At 41.0% G+C, this 15,978-nt stretch overlaps 1 protein-coding gene across 4 annotated transcripts in view; it reads left to right on the top strand.

Moving 5' to 3' along the window:
* The window catches only part of WBP1L (WW domain binding protein 1 like), an 86,659-nt gene that overhangs the window by 29,536 nt on the left and 41,145 nt on the right, over window positions 1–15,978 (top strand). Inside the window, exon 1 of one of the 4 annotated variants that reach the window (XM_073354493.1) lies at window positions 11,044–11,303. The exons of 2 other annotated variants lie outside the window; for them this stretch is intronic. In XM_073354493.1, coding sequence (XP_073210594.1) covers window positions 11,277–11,303 — 27 coding nt within the window. In that variant the 5' untranslated portion in view covers window positions 11,044–11,276. Of the gene's footprint in view, window positions 1–11,043; window positions 11,393–15,978 lie in introns of those variants that run through there. One more of the 4 variants, XM_073354491.1, reaches the window with a different exon arrangement.

Below are 15,978 nucleotides of genomic sequence, written 5' to 3'. Positions count from 1 at the left end.
AGCTCAAGCATTAACTCTACAGACTGTAATGCTCTTCTTCTTTTTAAATATGAAGTGGAAAACATACAGGATGTGTAACATGGCCAAAATAACATCGCTGTGGGAACCTGAACTCTTGTTTTTCCTGGCTCTTCTGTTTTTAACTGCTCAGCCTTAAGATTGCATTGTTAATGTAGCTGCTTTGTATGTGCTGAGGTAAAACTGATAAAAATTTCATTTTATTTCCAGTCTGTGTAAAGTAGTGTAATATTGCAATGAGAACCTGAAGCTTTTCACTTCCCGACTTTGTACATTTAAAATCTTAATAAGCAGTGAAGTCTTTTGCATTAATATTTCATTTTCCTTGCCCACAATACTGCTGATAATGCAACATTTAAGTTGAGAAAACCAGTCAAGTCAGATGATGCAGAACTGATGATTCCTGGTTCAACCGTGGCTGTGTCCCTTGAACAGATATTTCCAAATATAGGCTTTTTCTATCATTGTACTAGCCAAATGATACAAACTAGAATTAATTAAACTTTTATTAGGCTTTACAGAACATGCATACTGGGCCATATTTTTGGTTTTACTGCCGTAACTCTAGCATAATTAATTGTCTTCTTTGGAATTACTCTGGTTACCCTAAAATGAGCGAGATCAAATCTGGTAATATGCACATACCATGGTATTTCCACTCCCATTAGGGTTATCAGTGAATATTCTTATTAATTTATAGATTAGTATTTACTAACTTACTTTAAAAGTGGAATCTTACTATCCGAAATACCACTTCATATGCATTTCATACTCATATTCATATTCTAGTGAAGATCAAAATTTTTATGAGAACAAAATAAAAAATATAAGATAACATTACTCATACTTTTCCCATAAGTTTCAATCAAAATTTTTGCTCACACACACTGGCACTAATTAAATGTTTTTAGCAGTTTCTTTGTGAAGACTGTTGAAGATAAGTCACCTAGAAAATTGCATTAGCTAGTAAGCACCTCAGAGAGCTTCCTGCTGGAAGTTAAACTAAAAATACAATACCCCTGAGGGCCATTGGTCATCTTTAGAGAGAGAGAGATTGATTATTCTCAAATAGGCTTACCAAATTTGGGTCAGAAAAATTATCTTGCCCCAGTCAAGACTGCCCTTGAGTCCAGCACTACGTTAGGAAGAGACACTATAGGAAATTCAGTGTTTCTTGGCAAAAAAAACTCCTTTGATTCCATGCTACTTGGTAAAGAGAGGGAAGTGGTTTCATTTCAGGCTCTCCCTGAGACATAGAGAGGGGAAAAAACAACAGGCTCAGGCCCATCCTGAGTCACTTACCTGGTAAAAGTTCCAACTCTGTATCTGAGAACAAGTCTTCTAGAAGAAAGTGACCTCTGGGTCTCTGCTCTAGGCTTTGCAGGCATTAATGTGCATGTAAAGATGTACCTGGTGCCTGGAGAAGTGCCTTGTACTTGTGATAGTGATATTGCTTTCTGGGCTGGCATTGGCATTGCATGTATTTACTGAACACTTGATGATCATAATGGCATATCAACATGGGGAGTGCATGTTCTCCCTGTTTGGATGGTTGACTGATCAAAGGCAGCACTCCAGAATGGATCAAAGCAGCCTCACCACCAGTTTTCCCCTCAGAAATCATTCTTTTCTCAGATCCTTTCTTTTCCTGCAAGGGACCAGGATACAATGGATCTGGTAAGATGACTTTGACAGGGCCAAGAGGTTTCAGCAAGACCTGTGTTGTCAGTGTTGCACCTCATGGTCACAATAGCGTTCAACAGTACCTGTGGGAATGTGTTTACTTGAGGCACCTTCAGTGGTTACGAGCAGCAGAATAATTGCACCCACTTCGGGTGGTAGAGAGAGACTGATGCAATGGCAGTCCAATGAAAACCTGTAACTAGGAAAAGGACTTCCAAATTAACGGATTTAGATTGTAGTAGCCATGGGTGCGTCCTGTTTGTAATGGGGAGATCATGTGGTGTGTTCCATATTCAAGGGACTTAATTTCTCCAGGAATCCATTCAAATGCATGTCTGGAGATTAGGGTGGCACTGAATGCAATGTGGGCTTTCGGAGATGTGGTATCACAAAAGGTAGCTCTAAATCTAATTGTGGAAAATTGAGCTATGTCTCCTAAGAAGGAAGGAACAGGATATTGCTTCCTGTTGCCTGCACTGCAGACAAGCTCAGCTGATCAGTACTAGACAGCTGTGGGTAGTTATTACATCTAGGATGATGTGGCAGATCTTTTTCTAATAGTGTTTGCTTGAAAGATCTATTTACCATTCCTCTGAGAAACACATTGTGATCTGTAGAAGACATTAAGTATGACACTGTCAGTGGACCTATTTTCCATTCTTTCCTTGAAGGGGCAGGAGTTCACATGTTCCTTTCTCCAATTCCTTTTGTTATTCAAAGGTCTTTGGTCAAGATTAGAAGAGACAAATGTTCCATGATCTGTATAGCCCCTTTCTGGCCCAGGCAGGTTTGGTTTCTAACCCTACTGGCAACTGTAGACGCCACTCTCATCAGGTTGAAAACTTCATGCTTTTGAGGCTTTTCCTACAACTGGAGAATCCCCAGCTATTATTTATAAATAATAAATATAAATAAATCTTTATTCAAGCCTAATTTAATGGTGTCCAGTTTGCAAATTAATTCCAATTCAGCAGTCTCTCGCTGGAGTCTGTTTTTGAAGTTTTTTTGTTGAAGAATTGCCACTTTTAGGTCTGTAATCGAGTGACCACAGAGATTGAGGTGTTCTCTGACTGGTTTTTGAATGTTTGAATGTTTTGAATGTTTGAATGTCTTGACGTCTGATTTGTGTCTATTTATTCTTTTACGTAGAGACTGTCCGGTTTGGCCAATGTACATGGCAGAAGGGCATTGCTGGCACATGATGGCATATATCACATTGGTAGATGTGCAGATGAACGAGCCTCTGATAGTGTGACTGATTAATCACAGGCTTGAGTAAAGACTGGGAGTGGATGTCATTACACAAAGTAAAACTATTTCCCCATATTTATTTCCCCCCACCCCCACTGTTCCTCACATGTTCTTGTCAACTGCTGGAAATGGCCCACCTTGATTATCACTACAAAAGGTTTTTTTTCTCTCCTGCTGGTAATAGCTCACCTTACCTGATCACTCTTGTTACAGTGTGTATGGTAACACCCATTGTTTCATGTTCTCTGTGTATATAAAATCTCCCCACTGTATTTTCTACTGCATGCATCCGATGAAGTGAGCTGTAGCTCACGAAAGCTTCTGCTCAAATAAATTTGTTAGTCTCTAAGGTGCCACAAGTACTCCTTTTCTTTTTGCAGATACAGACTAACATGGCTGCTACTCTGAAACCTGTCTAGGGCATGGGGTTGCCAAAGATTTCAGCTAAGGGAATCCCTCCTGTCGTGCATTCTGCTGTAGCCAATCCAGTATCTTCACCTCAAGCATAATGTTCACGGGGATTAGGGCAGGCTGGTCCATTCACCCCCCTCCTGTGTCTTACACCCATTGCAGTGTGATTACTGGGCTTTCTCCACCTTTAGTGTTCCAGAGGGAGAATGAGCTCTAGTAAAACTTATAGTAGTCAGTATAGCAAGGTGAAACCTATTCGCTGATACTAATAAAGGAAGTTTTTCTGGTCAGCCTTTTTCTTCTAGATAATTTGTTGATGGGCTTTTTAATCACTTAAGTATATAAAATAAGTGTTACATAAACAAACTGAGCATAAATTATCCAAGTGGAGACGCTATAGATGTTCCAAAGGTGATGATGCAGGAGGCAGAGGTGTTGAAAGTTGTGCCTTTGTGATGCCAAAACTGTCTGGTGTATGGATACACCACTGCAGTAAAAGAGATGGATATTAATGTTAGCAGTGCTTGGGTAGAGTGCAGTGCTCTGGTTATTGCTGAAGCATGAATGTTACTGGCATAACTTCTATTTGCTATTTTACTAGTTACGCAGAGCCCAGCAGTCTGCTGGGAAGCTGCTCATAACAAAATACAGACATGGGGAATATTTGGATAACTTGTCGCTCCTTTAAAGGGGTCATTGTCAAGATTGTGAGGCATATATAATACTGCTTACCTCTTATATAGCACCCTTCGTTGTAGATCTTGGAGTACCTTACAAAAGAAGGAGGGTAACATTCTTCCCATTTTACCAATAGGGAAATAGAGACAAAGAGGTGAAGCAGCTTGCGGGTCAGTTGCAGAGCCAGGAACAGAACCCAGCTCTCTTGCCTTCTGGTCCAGTGTCCTACACACTGTCCATACTCTCTCCAGCTCTATACACGAATCTAAATCTGTCTGCTGACCTGCTGCACTCATTTGACCGAGGCAGGTATTTTTTATATGAACAGAGCAGGTATGGGGGATACGTTTTGCGTCTGCCCACTACTTTAGGTAATCCCAGTAGTTTGAATTAGCTGCTGGTATATTGCCTAGCAGAGAAGATGGAGTTTGAGTGGCAACTTTTGTTTGGGTAAACTAATAGATTTTCCAGGTCTAGGGGACAGCTGAGTAGAGAGGGGAGGGAGTATGTGGATAGAAGGGAAAGGAAGGCATCTGTCATCTGATATATTCTGGTAGGGTTTAAGTACTCAATAGGTACAAACATATTTTCTTTCCCCATCCTCCAAATAACATGTTGCTTTCCTTTTCTACTGTTAAACTGACTTTAAATGTTTCATATAATACTTTGTCTTCCACTTTTCATACAAATTGTGTCCTAAAATGCCTTGCACAATTAAATACTGGACATGATACAATAAATGGTGTCATTTACTCATGCTCAAGAAAGTTTGAGTAAACTAAAGCATTTGGCTATAAGGCCAGTAATGCATCAGTAGATAAATCAAAAGGCACAGAAATGAGAGAAAAGAAAATTTAAGAGTTAGAGATAGAGGGTAGATCATGATATGCTGAACCCAGTCACTCACTGTGTTAGTTTGAAAGGGCTGGTCCACGGTCAGTGGTCTGGGCTGCAGTTGGAATCCAAGCTTTCTGGGCTAGAAGGAAGCACAAGAGCTGTGAAGGCAAGGCAGCCCTGTGAAGAGAGTGTTTCATATTCTCTAGCAGTCCATTTTGAATGACAAAACAGGCCCTGGGCTTTGTGGGTGGGGAGCTGCTTTCCAGTCATCCTTTGCACCCAGCAATAGCCTTGGTCAGATTTGGAGGGAACTACATCCAGCAGTCTCTATTAGAAAGGAAGGGTTTGCCCACTCTTTGGCGGGGGGGGGGGAAGGAGGGAGGGAGAAGTGGGGTATCTACAGTATTCCTTGTTTATGCAAAAACATGAGCCAAAGTAGAAACAATGAACGTAGTAAATGCGACATTAGATTGTAAGATCTTGACATGTTTCCTGCTGTTTCCTGTAAGCACTTGTGCTAAATTAGTCCAGATCGGTTCTCATAACAACACCCATGTCAGTCCCTCAATCCATCCTAATTTGTATTAGATGTTCTAACATTTCAAAAAGAGCAGCTCAGTGTTTGGAAAAACAGATCAAATTTCTTCTTCCACATAGTCAAATGGATTATAAGTACATTATAGGAAATGCTTTGTAGGGCAATTTAGAAAACTTTTAGTGTGAGTGTATTTTTAAGATTGAGCTTTTTGGTCCCCCCCCCCCCCCCCCCCCGATGTATGCTTGAAAACAAAATCTCAGTAATGGAGAATGGAAGTTAAGACCGGATTGCTCTATTACTTTGAGCCAGGCTTTTGTACAATAATTTAGAAGTGCAGTGTCTAAGTATAATGTATGTTCAGAAACTGCTGTTCTTTTGAATAACTGGTGTTGAGCTTTCCTGAGCATTGAAACTGTAGGTTCCTTTTATTCTTTTAAACTTTGCTTAGGTTCTTTGAAGATACCTGAAGAGACTCTATTTAAGTCTTTTCCTCCTTGCTCTTCAGAACCTGCACTGTACTGGTCAGTGCATGCTAATTCTTTTTGGAGAGGCTCCCCTCAAAGTTTATGCTGGAGCTCTGTCAGTATTTCTGTTTTCCTACAGCAGTCTACTCACAGGTTTGGTTTCTTGTTAGATGGCAACAGAAACCTCAGAGAACCCTGGGGCTAAGTAGACCAGCGGATTAACTGGCTGGTTTGGTGATGTCATCTGAGTCCCTATCAGCATTTGTCTCTATAACACAACCATTCCTGTTTGAGACCCCCACGACTGGAATAATGACGAGTGGTAAAAGTCAAGATTGAAGTGTATTGTCAGAATGAGGGGTGGGGGTGTATGTCCAGGAGAGTACTTCAGGTTGGATTGAGTTGTGGTTCCTTTAGAACTCTTCAGGGAGCTTTTCCTATGCTTAGCTGTAGTCTGTGCTGTTTTATTCTTCACAGTGTTGTTTTCAAGGTGTAACACCCAATGTGGTGGTGCTTTGGAAGAGACAATTACTGCTGACTCTTCTTCCTACATTTATTATCTCCCAGTAAGTCAGAGTTTTCAGTTTTCTTCAAAGTATCCACCATGCAGAATTGATACTTGGCTGGAAACATATTCATGCTCATTCCCAGAGCCAATATAAAAGGAAGTAGAGCCTGTATATTTCTTGTAAAACTGAATGGTAAGAAAAAATCTTCACCTTCTCTTCTGGATTTCCTGCTGCTTTCCTAAACTTGCAGGTGATAAATTATCAAGCCTAGAGAAGACTGAGGCACTTCAGAGGGATCTAAGGGCTTTTCTTCACTACGGAGGTAAGTCAACCTAAGTTACACTACTCCAGCTATGTGAATAACATAGCTGAAGTTGACATAGCTTAGGTCGACTTACCCCAGTGTCTTCACTGCAGTAGTCGACAGGAGAGGCTTTCCGGTCGTCTTCCCTTACTCTTCTCGGAGAGTTGAAGTACTGGGGTTGACCGGAGAGCACTCTGCCATTGGATTGATTTAGCGGGTCTAGTGAAGACCCGCTAAATCAATCCCTGCTGCATCGATTGTAGCAGCGGGGATCTCCCTGTAGTGGAGACCAGCCCTAAGCTAAGTGAATTAGCAACACAATGACAGATAAAATTCAATGTTGATAAATGCAAAGTAATGCCCACTGGAGGGAATAATTTAAAATACTCATACACTCTGTGGGATTCTAAATTAACTGTATCTGTTCCAGAGAAAGACTTGGGCATCATTGTGGACAGCTCAATGAGGATCTCTGCTCAATGTGCAGTAGTGGTCAGAAAAACACAATGTTAGGATGCATGAGAAATGCAGTGGAGAGTAATATAGCAAATATTGTTACTTCATATAAAATCATTGGCATACCATTAGCTGGAACACTGTGTTCTTCAACTATGGGTCAGTGTGGACCTCACTGCATATGAGATGGGATCTTTTTGCATTGCAGCGTCCATCAAGGCCATGGGTGCCACTTCATGCTTCTGTGCAAGGACATAAAGGACTGGAGCAATTGCAGCTGCCACCCTCCCTCTGTTCCCTCTTACCACCTGAGGCAGCAAGACTGAACCTGGCAAGGTCTTTTCTTCTTGTTTCAAACTCATCTTCTAGATTGAATTGGAGAACAAATACTACTTCACCCCTCCTTATCTTCAGTTCTCTACTTTGAACGTTTCCTAAAACCAGAACAAAACAGACACCTCTCCCCAGACACGCCCCTGCAAGTGGAACAAAGGGCCTCGTGCCTACCACCCTGGCAGACTCTAAACCTCTAAACTAGGGTTTAAGCGCTGCCAGACTTCATTCCCCAGTATAGCTGATGCCTATTCTGTCAGGGGGAGAGGCACATCCCTGATAAGCACTCAGAGTGAAAATACTTCTTGTCAATCACTCGCAAATTGAGGGACATGTGGCTGAAGCTACACCTGGTTGACTGACGAATGCTCATGGTCTCAGACCTGGAGGAGTCAGCCACCTCTAAGTAACCCAAAGGGTCATCTTCAGCAAGTGCCCCTTCAAGCAGACACCACACCGCAGGGTCTAGGGGTGCAAAAAAGGCAGGGAAGAGAAATGCATCGAATTTTACACCAGTCACGTTGATTCCGATCAGCTCAATGCCAGGATCATCAGCATTGGCTGTCACTTTCTCAACACCGTATCTGCGAGCTACCACTTTGGCACCAGTACCAACAGACATGGCATCGGCGTCAGCTCCAGCTCCTCTGGCACTGACAGCATCTTTGCTGAAGCTAGTGCCGGCACCCCAACACACAAAAGAAAAGCCAAAAGGAAGGGCCAAGCAGTGACATGGCTCCCAGCATAGAACCACCCCATGGAGAGAAGAGAGAGTCTTCACTGTGTCCAGTTTTGGGCCCTACACTACAAGAAGGATGTGGCAAAATTGGCAGGAGTCCAGCGGAGGGCAACAAAAATGATTGGAAGCTGGAGCACATGACTTATGAGGAGAGGCTGGGGGAACTGGGATTATTTAGTCTGCAGAAGAGAAGAATGAGGGGGGATTTGATAGCTGCTTTCAACTACCTGATAGAGGGGTCCAAAGGGGATGGATCTAGACTGTTCTCAGTGGTAGCTGACGACAGAACAAGGAGTAATGGTCTCAAGTTGCAGTGGGGGAGGTTTAGGTTGGATGTTAGAAAAAAACTTTTTCACTAGGAGGGTGGTGAAGCACTGGAATGCGTTACCTAGGGAGGTGGTGGAATCTCCTTCCTTAGAGGTTTTTAAGATCAGGCTTGACAAAGCCCTGGCTGGGATGATTTAGTTGGGGATTGGTCCTGCTTTGAGCAGGGGGTTGGACTAGATGACCTCCTGAGGTCTCTTCCAACCCTGATATTCTATTATTCTAATGATAGAGCATCAAGCCCCCTGCTGAGGGAGTGGTGCTAAGTAAGCTGGGAAGCTGTTTCGTTACTTTTTAAGATCGGTTACTTCCTTTTCTACTACTGGTTTCAGAGTAGCAGCCGTGTTAATCTGTATTCGCAAAAAGAACAGGAGTACTTGTGGCACTGTAGCTCACGAAAGCTCATGCTCAAATAAATTTATTAGTCTCTAAGGTGCCACAAGTCCTCCTGTTCCTTTTTCTACTACTGTGTATCTAGAATCTGGATCTTGAGTCACTAGATTTACTGCTGAGCTCTTGTCTTTTGAATATGTACTGGAGACTCTTCTGTGATTTGCTAAAGAAAGGGAGGATCAGTTGAAGTTGTCAGAGGGTGTCAACTTTTAACACTAGGAACATCAGAATTGCCAGACTAGATCAGACTGGAGGTCCACCTAGTCCAGTGTCCTGTCTCCAGCAGTGGCCAGGACCAGAAGCTTCAGATGTTGGCAAAAGAGCCCATAACTATCCATCACCAAAACAGGAATGTGCTCCTGTGTATCATTGGTATTGTCCATTTGCTTGGCAAAGCAACCTCTGATGGTTTGAATGTTTCATCCATGAGTTTATAGACGTGTCATGTGGCATAATCGACATCGGGGTAACTTTTTGGACGGGTCATTTAAAGTTCTGATAACTTGCAAAAGATAGAAAATCCAAAAGCTGAGGAGATGCAGCTTACTACTAACTTTTGTGCCTCGGTTTCCCTGTTGATAAGGTGGGAGTGGCACCATGTAACATTGAATTGTATGTTTAGCGGATTAGTTAGTGTTTGTAGAGTGCTTTCTAACGTTTGGATGAGGTGCTGTGTAAGTATGAAGGATACTTACTACATTTCTGCCTCTTGTTTGTGTTCAGAGAACCCCCAGAACTATGTGCTCAGTTGGGAAACAATTCAGGAACTTCCAAGAGAACATGGTAACAGTGGCTCAGGAGTGCTAAAAAGTTTGAAAAGGTGGTAATTGTCTGAGACTAGTTCTCACCAAACTTGCTTGTGAACGGTTTGGCTGTTTTTAAGGCTTTTTAAAAATGTAATGCAATTAAAAATCTGAATTTATAAGAATTGTAAGTAGTTTCTTTTTCTTTTCTTTTTTTTTTAAGACCTGAAATGATTTAAAAATCCACTATTTCCCATTAAGGGATTTAATAGGCTTCTGTACATAAAGGACTCCTGCTCTGATACTCCCCAAATATCTTTAATTTGTAGCCGCCTAGAGGTTGAGAGGATCAAATAAAAGAGAAGTTCCCCTTCTGTTAAATGCCTGCTTAGTTGCTGCCTCTGCACATGGAAGTGGTGAGTTTTCTAGTTTAGCATATGACAGATGAGAGCAGCTGCTGATTTAAGAGAAACAAAAAAAAGGGGGGGTGGTTGCTGAACTTTTAAAGGAGATATAGACAGTTTAAATTTAGATTACCGTCTGCTGTGTCATCTCCCCTACTGCTGTAGAACTTGCTGTACCACTTGTTTATGAGAGGACAGACAAGATTGGCATTCTTGGTGACTAGATAAGTTTGTTTACGAGGTACAACCTCCCACTGGTCTCAGTGTGGAGCTGGTTAATGCCCAGAAGTAGGGGCACTACACTGGGACAGCAACGCGCTCTCACGGCATGGCAAGGATAAAAATAGCTGCCACATTACCTCTTTGTAGGCTTGCTTGGGGGCCCAATCCTGCTCCCACTGAAAGAAATGGAAGCTTTGCCATTTAGTAAGCGAGGGGTTTGGTGGTGGTGAATTTGCCAGTAGTGCAGTAAGAACTCTTTAAAGAAAAAATCAAAGTGGGCAAAACCAGGGGAGTGGTTTAGATCGGTGTTCCATTTTAGCCAAATCCTCCAAGTGTGGAGGTGTTCAAACATGGTTCTGGTTTTGATCCATCTTCCCCAAATGCTGCCTGTTAGTGCAGACTACAAAGCTGCTCAAAGGAGCTACATCCAAACTAGACAGCCATTTTTGAGGAGAAATTGAGGTATTTTTGCGTAAGGAATTTTAATTAAATGTCATTGAAGAGCTGTTCTTTAATACAGGTATTTATTTCATTTGGGGTATCTGGTTAGAGCCAAGATAGTTCTCCTTGTTCACCCAAAATGTAGTGTTTAACGCCTCTGCCTAGAGCAGGGTTGCTAAATACCAAGTTGCATCTCAAGTTTGTAGCAAGCCCTTTTCTTGTTAATCAGCAGCTGTCTCCAGTTTTTTGCAGTGCCTGAACTGATGTCATTTCCCCCTTGCCAAACACTACAGCTCTGCTGCGTCTGAGATGTCACAGGGTGTGGGAGGAGAAAGAGGGGAAGGGCGGAGAGCGAGCGAGTGCATGCTGTCTTCTGGGACCCTGTTTACTTAACATTCCCAGCCAGGAAAGCCCTGGTTTAAATAGGATTGCAGGCGCACCCTGCGCACATCAGATGAGGAAATGGTTGTTGAGGGACTTTAAAATTCTTTTGTTCCAAAGCATTAGTGTGGATGATGAGAATGCAGAATGCCTTTCCTCTTGGGTCTGAGACAGGTAACTAGTTTTGGTTGGTTTGGTTGCTGCCGGTTCCGGTGGAGAACTTGGTTTTTTAGAAAATGTTTTCTCACTTTCCAAGGAGAGAGGTAAGTAAGTGTGCGTGTGTGTGTGTGTTTTGGTGTTGCTGTTGCAGGAGAACTTTCTTTTCATTAGCAAAGAAGGAACAAAACTTCAGTTCGGGAGAACGAACTTTTGTTGTTGTTAGATTCACAACAAAGAGGGATTCTCCTGTGTGTGTGTGTGTTTTTTTTTAACATGTACTTTCCACAGGTCCTAATATGGAAATGTGTTTACATTGCTTTAAACTTCTGTCAGTGTTTGAAGAGTTTTTTTAATATATGGGTAATATTTATTTTCCAGAGTCATGCTGTGTAGCAAAATAACTCACTGAAGAGAGGAAACAGAAAATGGCAAAGAGTTAACATGTACATGATGCCCGTTTTAGCAAGGCACAGATCCTGGATTTGGTGACTTATGTAATAGCTTTGGAAAGTTGTTGTTTTTACAAGAAACAATGAATTTATATTTGGTAATGTAACAAGGAATGAGAAACAGTAGCAACTGACCCACCGCTCCCTGGCTGGGAATACATTGCCAACTATTTGTTCTTAAGCTTCTGAGAGTTCTAAAACTTGTTTTGGTCTCGGAGGCATGTCTGTCTAGAGATCTAACTGTAAACTGTCCTCAACACTACTGAAGTTGGTAATGTACAATAAATAGGTATAGCTTTATAGCTATTAATCTAGTATTAAAATACCAAGCAAATGTGAGGCATTTTAAACTGGGCACTTTCTATTGCTTAAAAGGACAGCAGAGTCTAACACAGCAGTTCTCAAACTTTTGTGCTGGAGACCCCTTTCATATAGCAGGCCTCTGAGTGTGACCCCCCTTATAAATTAAAAACACTTTTTATATATTTAACCCCATTATAAATGCTGATGCAAAGCAGGGTTTGGGGTGGAGGCTGATAGCTCGTGACCCCACATGTAATAACTTTGTGACCCCCTGAGGGGTCCCAACCCCCAATTTGAGAACCCCTGGTCTAACGTTTAGCAAATTACTGCATACGTAGCCCTGTCACTTTGTTTATCAGTTACCAGTTTATTTTTTCTCCAAATGTAGGGTAGTGGGTTTTTTTTCTTTCACTGATTCTAAAACAGTTTTACATGATAATCTACCTCTAACCCATTGACCCTTTGCAGTTGTACATAATGGCTATAATAATGGTTCACTTGTTAGCAAACCACATCCAGATAGAATCTGCTTGAAAATCTGAGAGTTTTGAACAGGGAATACAATGCTGTCATAGCTTTGTGGAAGGAAAGACCTTTGTGATTGAAAGTTGTGTGGGTAGTAGGTACGGACTGGAAGAGCTGTTCAATCTTTGAAGAAATTATTCTAAGGATTTTAAGTAAATCTTCAATCTGTAATAAAATTCTGCAAGATCAGTTTAGCTTGTGAAGTGGGGTCAGCATCAGATGTCCATGTATCTTATTTTTAAGATTATTTTTCTAAATCTGTGAAGTGTATTCCCCCCCACCCCCAAAATAAAATTAAAAATTGAGGGTGATTATTGCATGATAAACTAGGTAGCATGCTAAACCAGAGTTTAGGAGCTCTTGAGTTCCCTTTACTCATCTGTCTAGCTCAACACAGGGCATTTTAATGTTGGAGACCAGGCTGCTTATCTATCTTTGTTCCACTTGCGGTATACATTTTAAAAAACACACCCCAGGTACATAATGCATAAACGGGAAGTGGAAACAGCTGGTGGTGTCTCAAGAACAGGTTTCTGTATATTTTAATTGTTCTTCATTTGTGGATAAAAACAGTGTTGGGAACATATGAAATGAAAAAATAAGTGTAGGTAAAACACCAACTTCAGTTTCTAGGTGACAAGATGGTCAAATGCTTTGGGATAACTTCCTGTATATAAATGAAGTGTAGGAATCACGTCACACACCACTGAAGTGGAGTTGCCTGTGGTATGAAATTGAACAACTGTTTACTTGGCCATGATGGGGACTACAGAACCGTTTTTGAGACAGGAAGTGAAAAATATGGTATTCATATCAAATTGTAGGGGGAATTAATTAAAATTACCCCAGTTGACATCTGGCCAGGACACTTACATAAGTGTTATGGAGATCAGAATGGCCACAAGCAGTTACAACCTCCACTTTTGTAAAGAGAGGGACACTCCGCAAGCAATACATTTTACATTGTCTTGACACCATGATAGGAGTTTGGTTCAATATTGGGCTGAATCCGCTTATCTTGTGATCTAGTGACGTCACCATGTGGTACAGCTGCATAATACATATAATAAAATGTCAAGTACTGTACCATTTGTGTGATTAAACTTGTTAGGATCAAAGCCCAGGCCATCCTTGCTAGGTCATTTTAAGTAATAAGTCCTGTAAATAGCAAATGTGAAATGTCTATGAGAAGTGTTGTGTCTTTGAGTGTTTAGTAGGGAAACAAGAATAAACATTTTTTTTAGTCCTCTCTTTATCTGTGGTCGGGGCTTATGAGTGCTATTTGCTGGTAGAATGTGCTGTTGCAGTATCTTGGCCTTATTCTCAATTCAGTTCTTTCTTGGTACTAAATAAAGTAGGGTTGCATCCAGAGCCCGTTGAAATCAATGGGAATCTTTCCATTGACTTTAGTGGGCTTGGATCAGGTTTGAAAAGATTAAAGTATCTTGCTTTTGAGTGACCAATAGTTTATCAGCAATTAAAAAGTTTTAAATATTTAATCCAGCCTGGAGCTGAAGGTCCCTTTCACCACCCTTGCAAAGTTCTTCTTATCCGAACTGGGCAAGTTTTTTGACAAGCAAGTAAAATGTCTGTTTTTCATTATCAAAAATCTTGGTAAAGGGGCTTGCTCTAGAGAAGAGCAACCTTGCACGATTTGCCAGGTCAGGCAGAAACTCTACTCACTCCAGCTCCTTTACCAAGATTTTTGACGATGAAAAACAGTAATCCTGGAAAATATCATTGTGTCCTCTTGTGTAGAACTTTAAACCCAAACTTTATCCCTTTTATCCTCTATCACTGTAGATAACAGTGAAGAAAAGTGGTTTGTTTATTCTTCAAAAAATGATTCCAGGTCTTCACTTTTTTTTTAAACTTTGATGTGTATATTACAGTGAAGAAGAATGTAAATGCATGCAAGGTTAAGTCAGCTACAGTCTTCTCAAGAACTTGTGCTCCTTATTGGTCTAATCATGGTGTTCTGCACTGCTATGTAATATATCAGCCAGGCCCAATCAAGTTTTTGCAAGGATGAGAAACAACTTCCGTAGTGTCTGGGGCTAGCAGGACTGCTTAATGGTCCCCAAAGCCTTGTTTACACTGGAAAATCTGTATCTGCATTCCAACAACATGGTGCTCAGCTGATCCTGGCAACAGTGGTAGAGCGTAGTGTAGACAGAAGTGCCTTGGCTTTCATGATAAAGGGCTGAAAATTCCAGATCCTTCTCAGCTGGACAATAGGTGTACACATTTTTACTGTAAACGCACCCACATAATGAAAAGCTCACAGGAAAAAAAAAGTTTGAATCTGTTTCAAAACTCACTGCAAATTAGAAAAATTATGCCCCGTTTAATTTTAAAATGTTGGTGAGTGACGACCTTTATCTGTGATAAAGAAGGTTCAAATTTCACTTTTGAAATATCTAATTAAAAAGGCTGATTTATAAGAGGATCCTATTTCAGATCACTCCTTTAAACCTAATGTACAAAGGTTGGAGGCTCTGAATTTATTTTTGAGAGCCTCATGCAAATGTTCTCTTGAATATTTAGGGTCATAGATCTCTGCAAGTCGTTTAATTTGATCTTGCCCTTTAAAAGAGTTTGTATGATTTCTCAGCTTCTGTGAATCTTACAAATATTTTCATCTGAGCTAAAACAGCATCAAGTTTTGCTCCGTTGCTTTGATTCAGTTACATGCTTTACTGAATGTAACCTCTTCCCTAGCAGAACTGAGTCTAACAAATGGACTAAATATGGATGAAGTGGAAGAATAAGATCTTGGGAGGGAAATGTGCATATGGAGCCTCCTTTCTAACTCCACTCATTGCAGGCCTTAATAAATTGGTCTAGTTGCTTCCATTTGGAAGAACTTCTTGAGTGGCTATTTATTCTTTGGCCCCACATTTCCTAGTGAAGTGCTTTTGCCAGGGAAGAGCTGCTGAGAAGGAAAATTGGAAGCCATAATAGCAGCAAAAATGGACAACTGGGTAGAAAAAGCACTCAAGATGAAATATTTACTTCCCCTTAAAAATATAAAAGAATGCAAAGACTGTGTCAGAGAGACAAGGTAGTGAGGTATTATCTTTTATTGGAGTAACTACTGTTGGTGAGACAAGCTTTTGAGCTTACCCAGAGTTCTTCTTCAGGTGTGGTATTTGGGTGTTTCTTAAAGCTCTAGCTCCTGACCGCATTTGATTTTGTAAGAATCCCAGCTTTCATTAAAAGTGCGTTTTTCACCCTCCTGGCTGCAGAGGGAAACTGGACCTGAGTACAACCTAAAGACTCAAACCAAAAGGCAAATAAAATGTTGGATTAATTTTATTTTAAAAAAAATTGTTTTAAACTTTTAAATACTGTCAACTAAAAAAAAAAAAAAAAAAAAGCCAGTTCTGAAAAGTTCTCTAAATAGCTCTTTC

This window comes from Lepidochelys kempii, chromosome 7, assembly GCF_965140265.1.
Source record: "Lepidochelys kempii isolate rLepKem1 chromosome 7, rLepKem1.hap2, whole genome shotgun sequence".
Taxonomy (NCBI): Eukaryota; Metazoa; Chordata; order Testudines; family Cheloniidae; genus Lepidochelys; species Lepidochelys kempii.
Note: the sequence above shows the minus strand (reverse complement) of the source record. Positions and strands in the feature narration are given on the sequence as shown.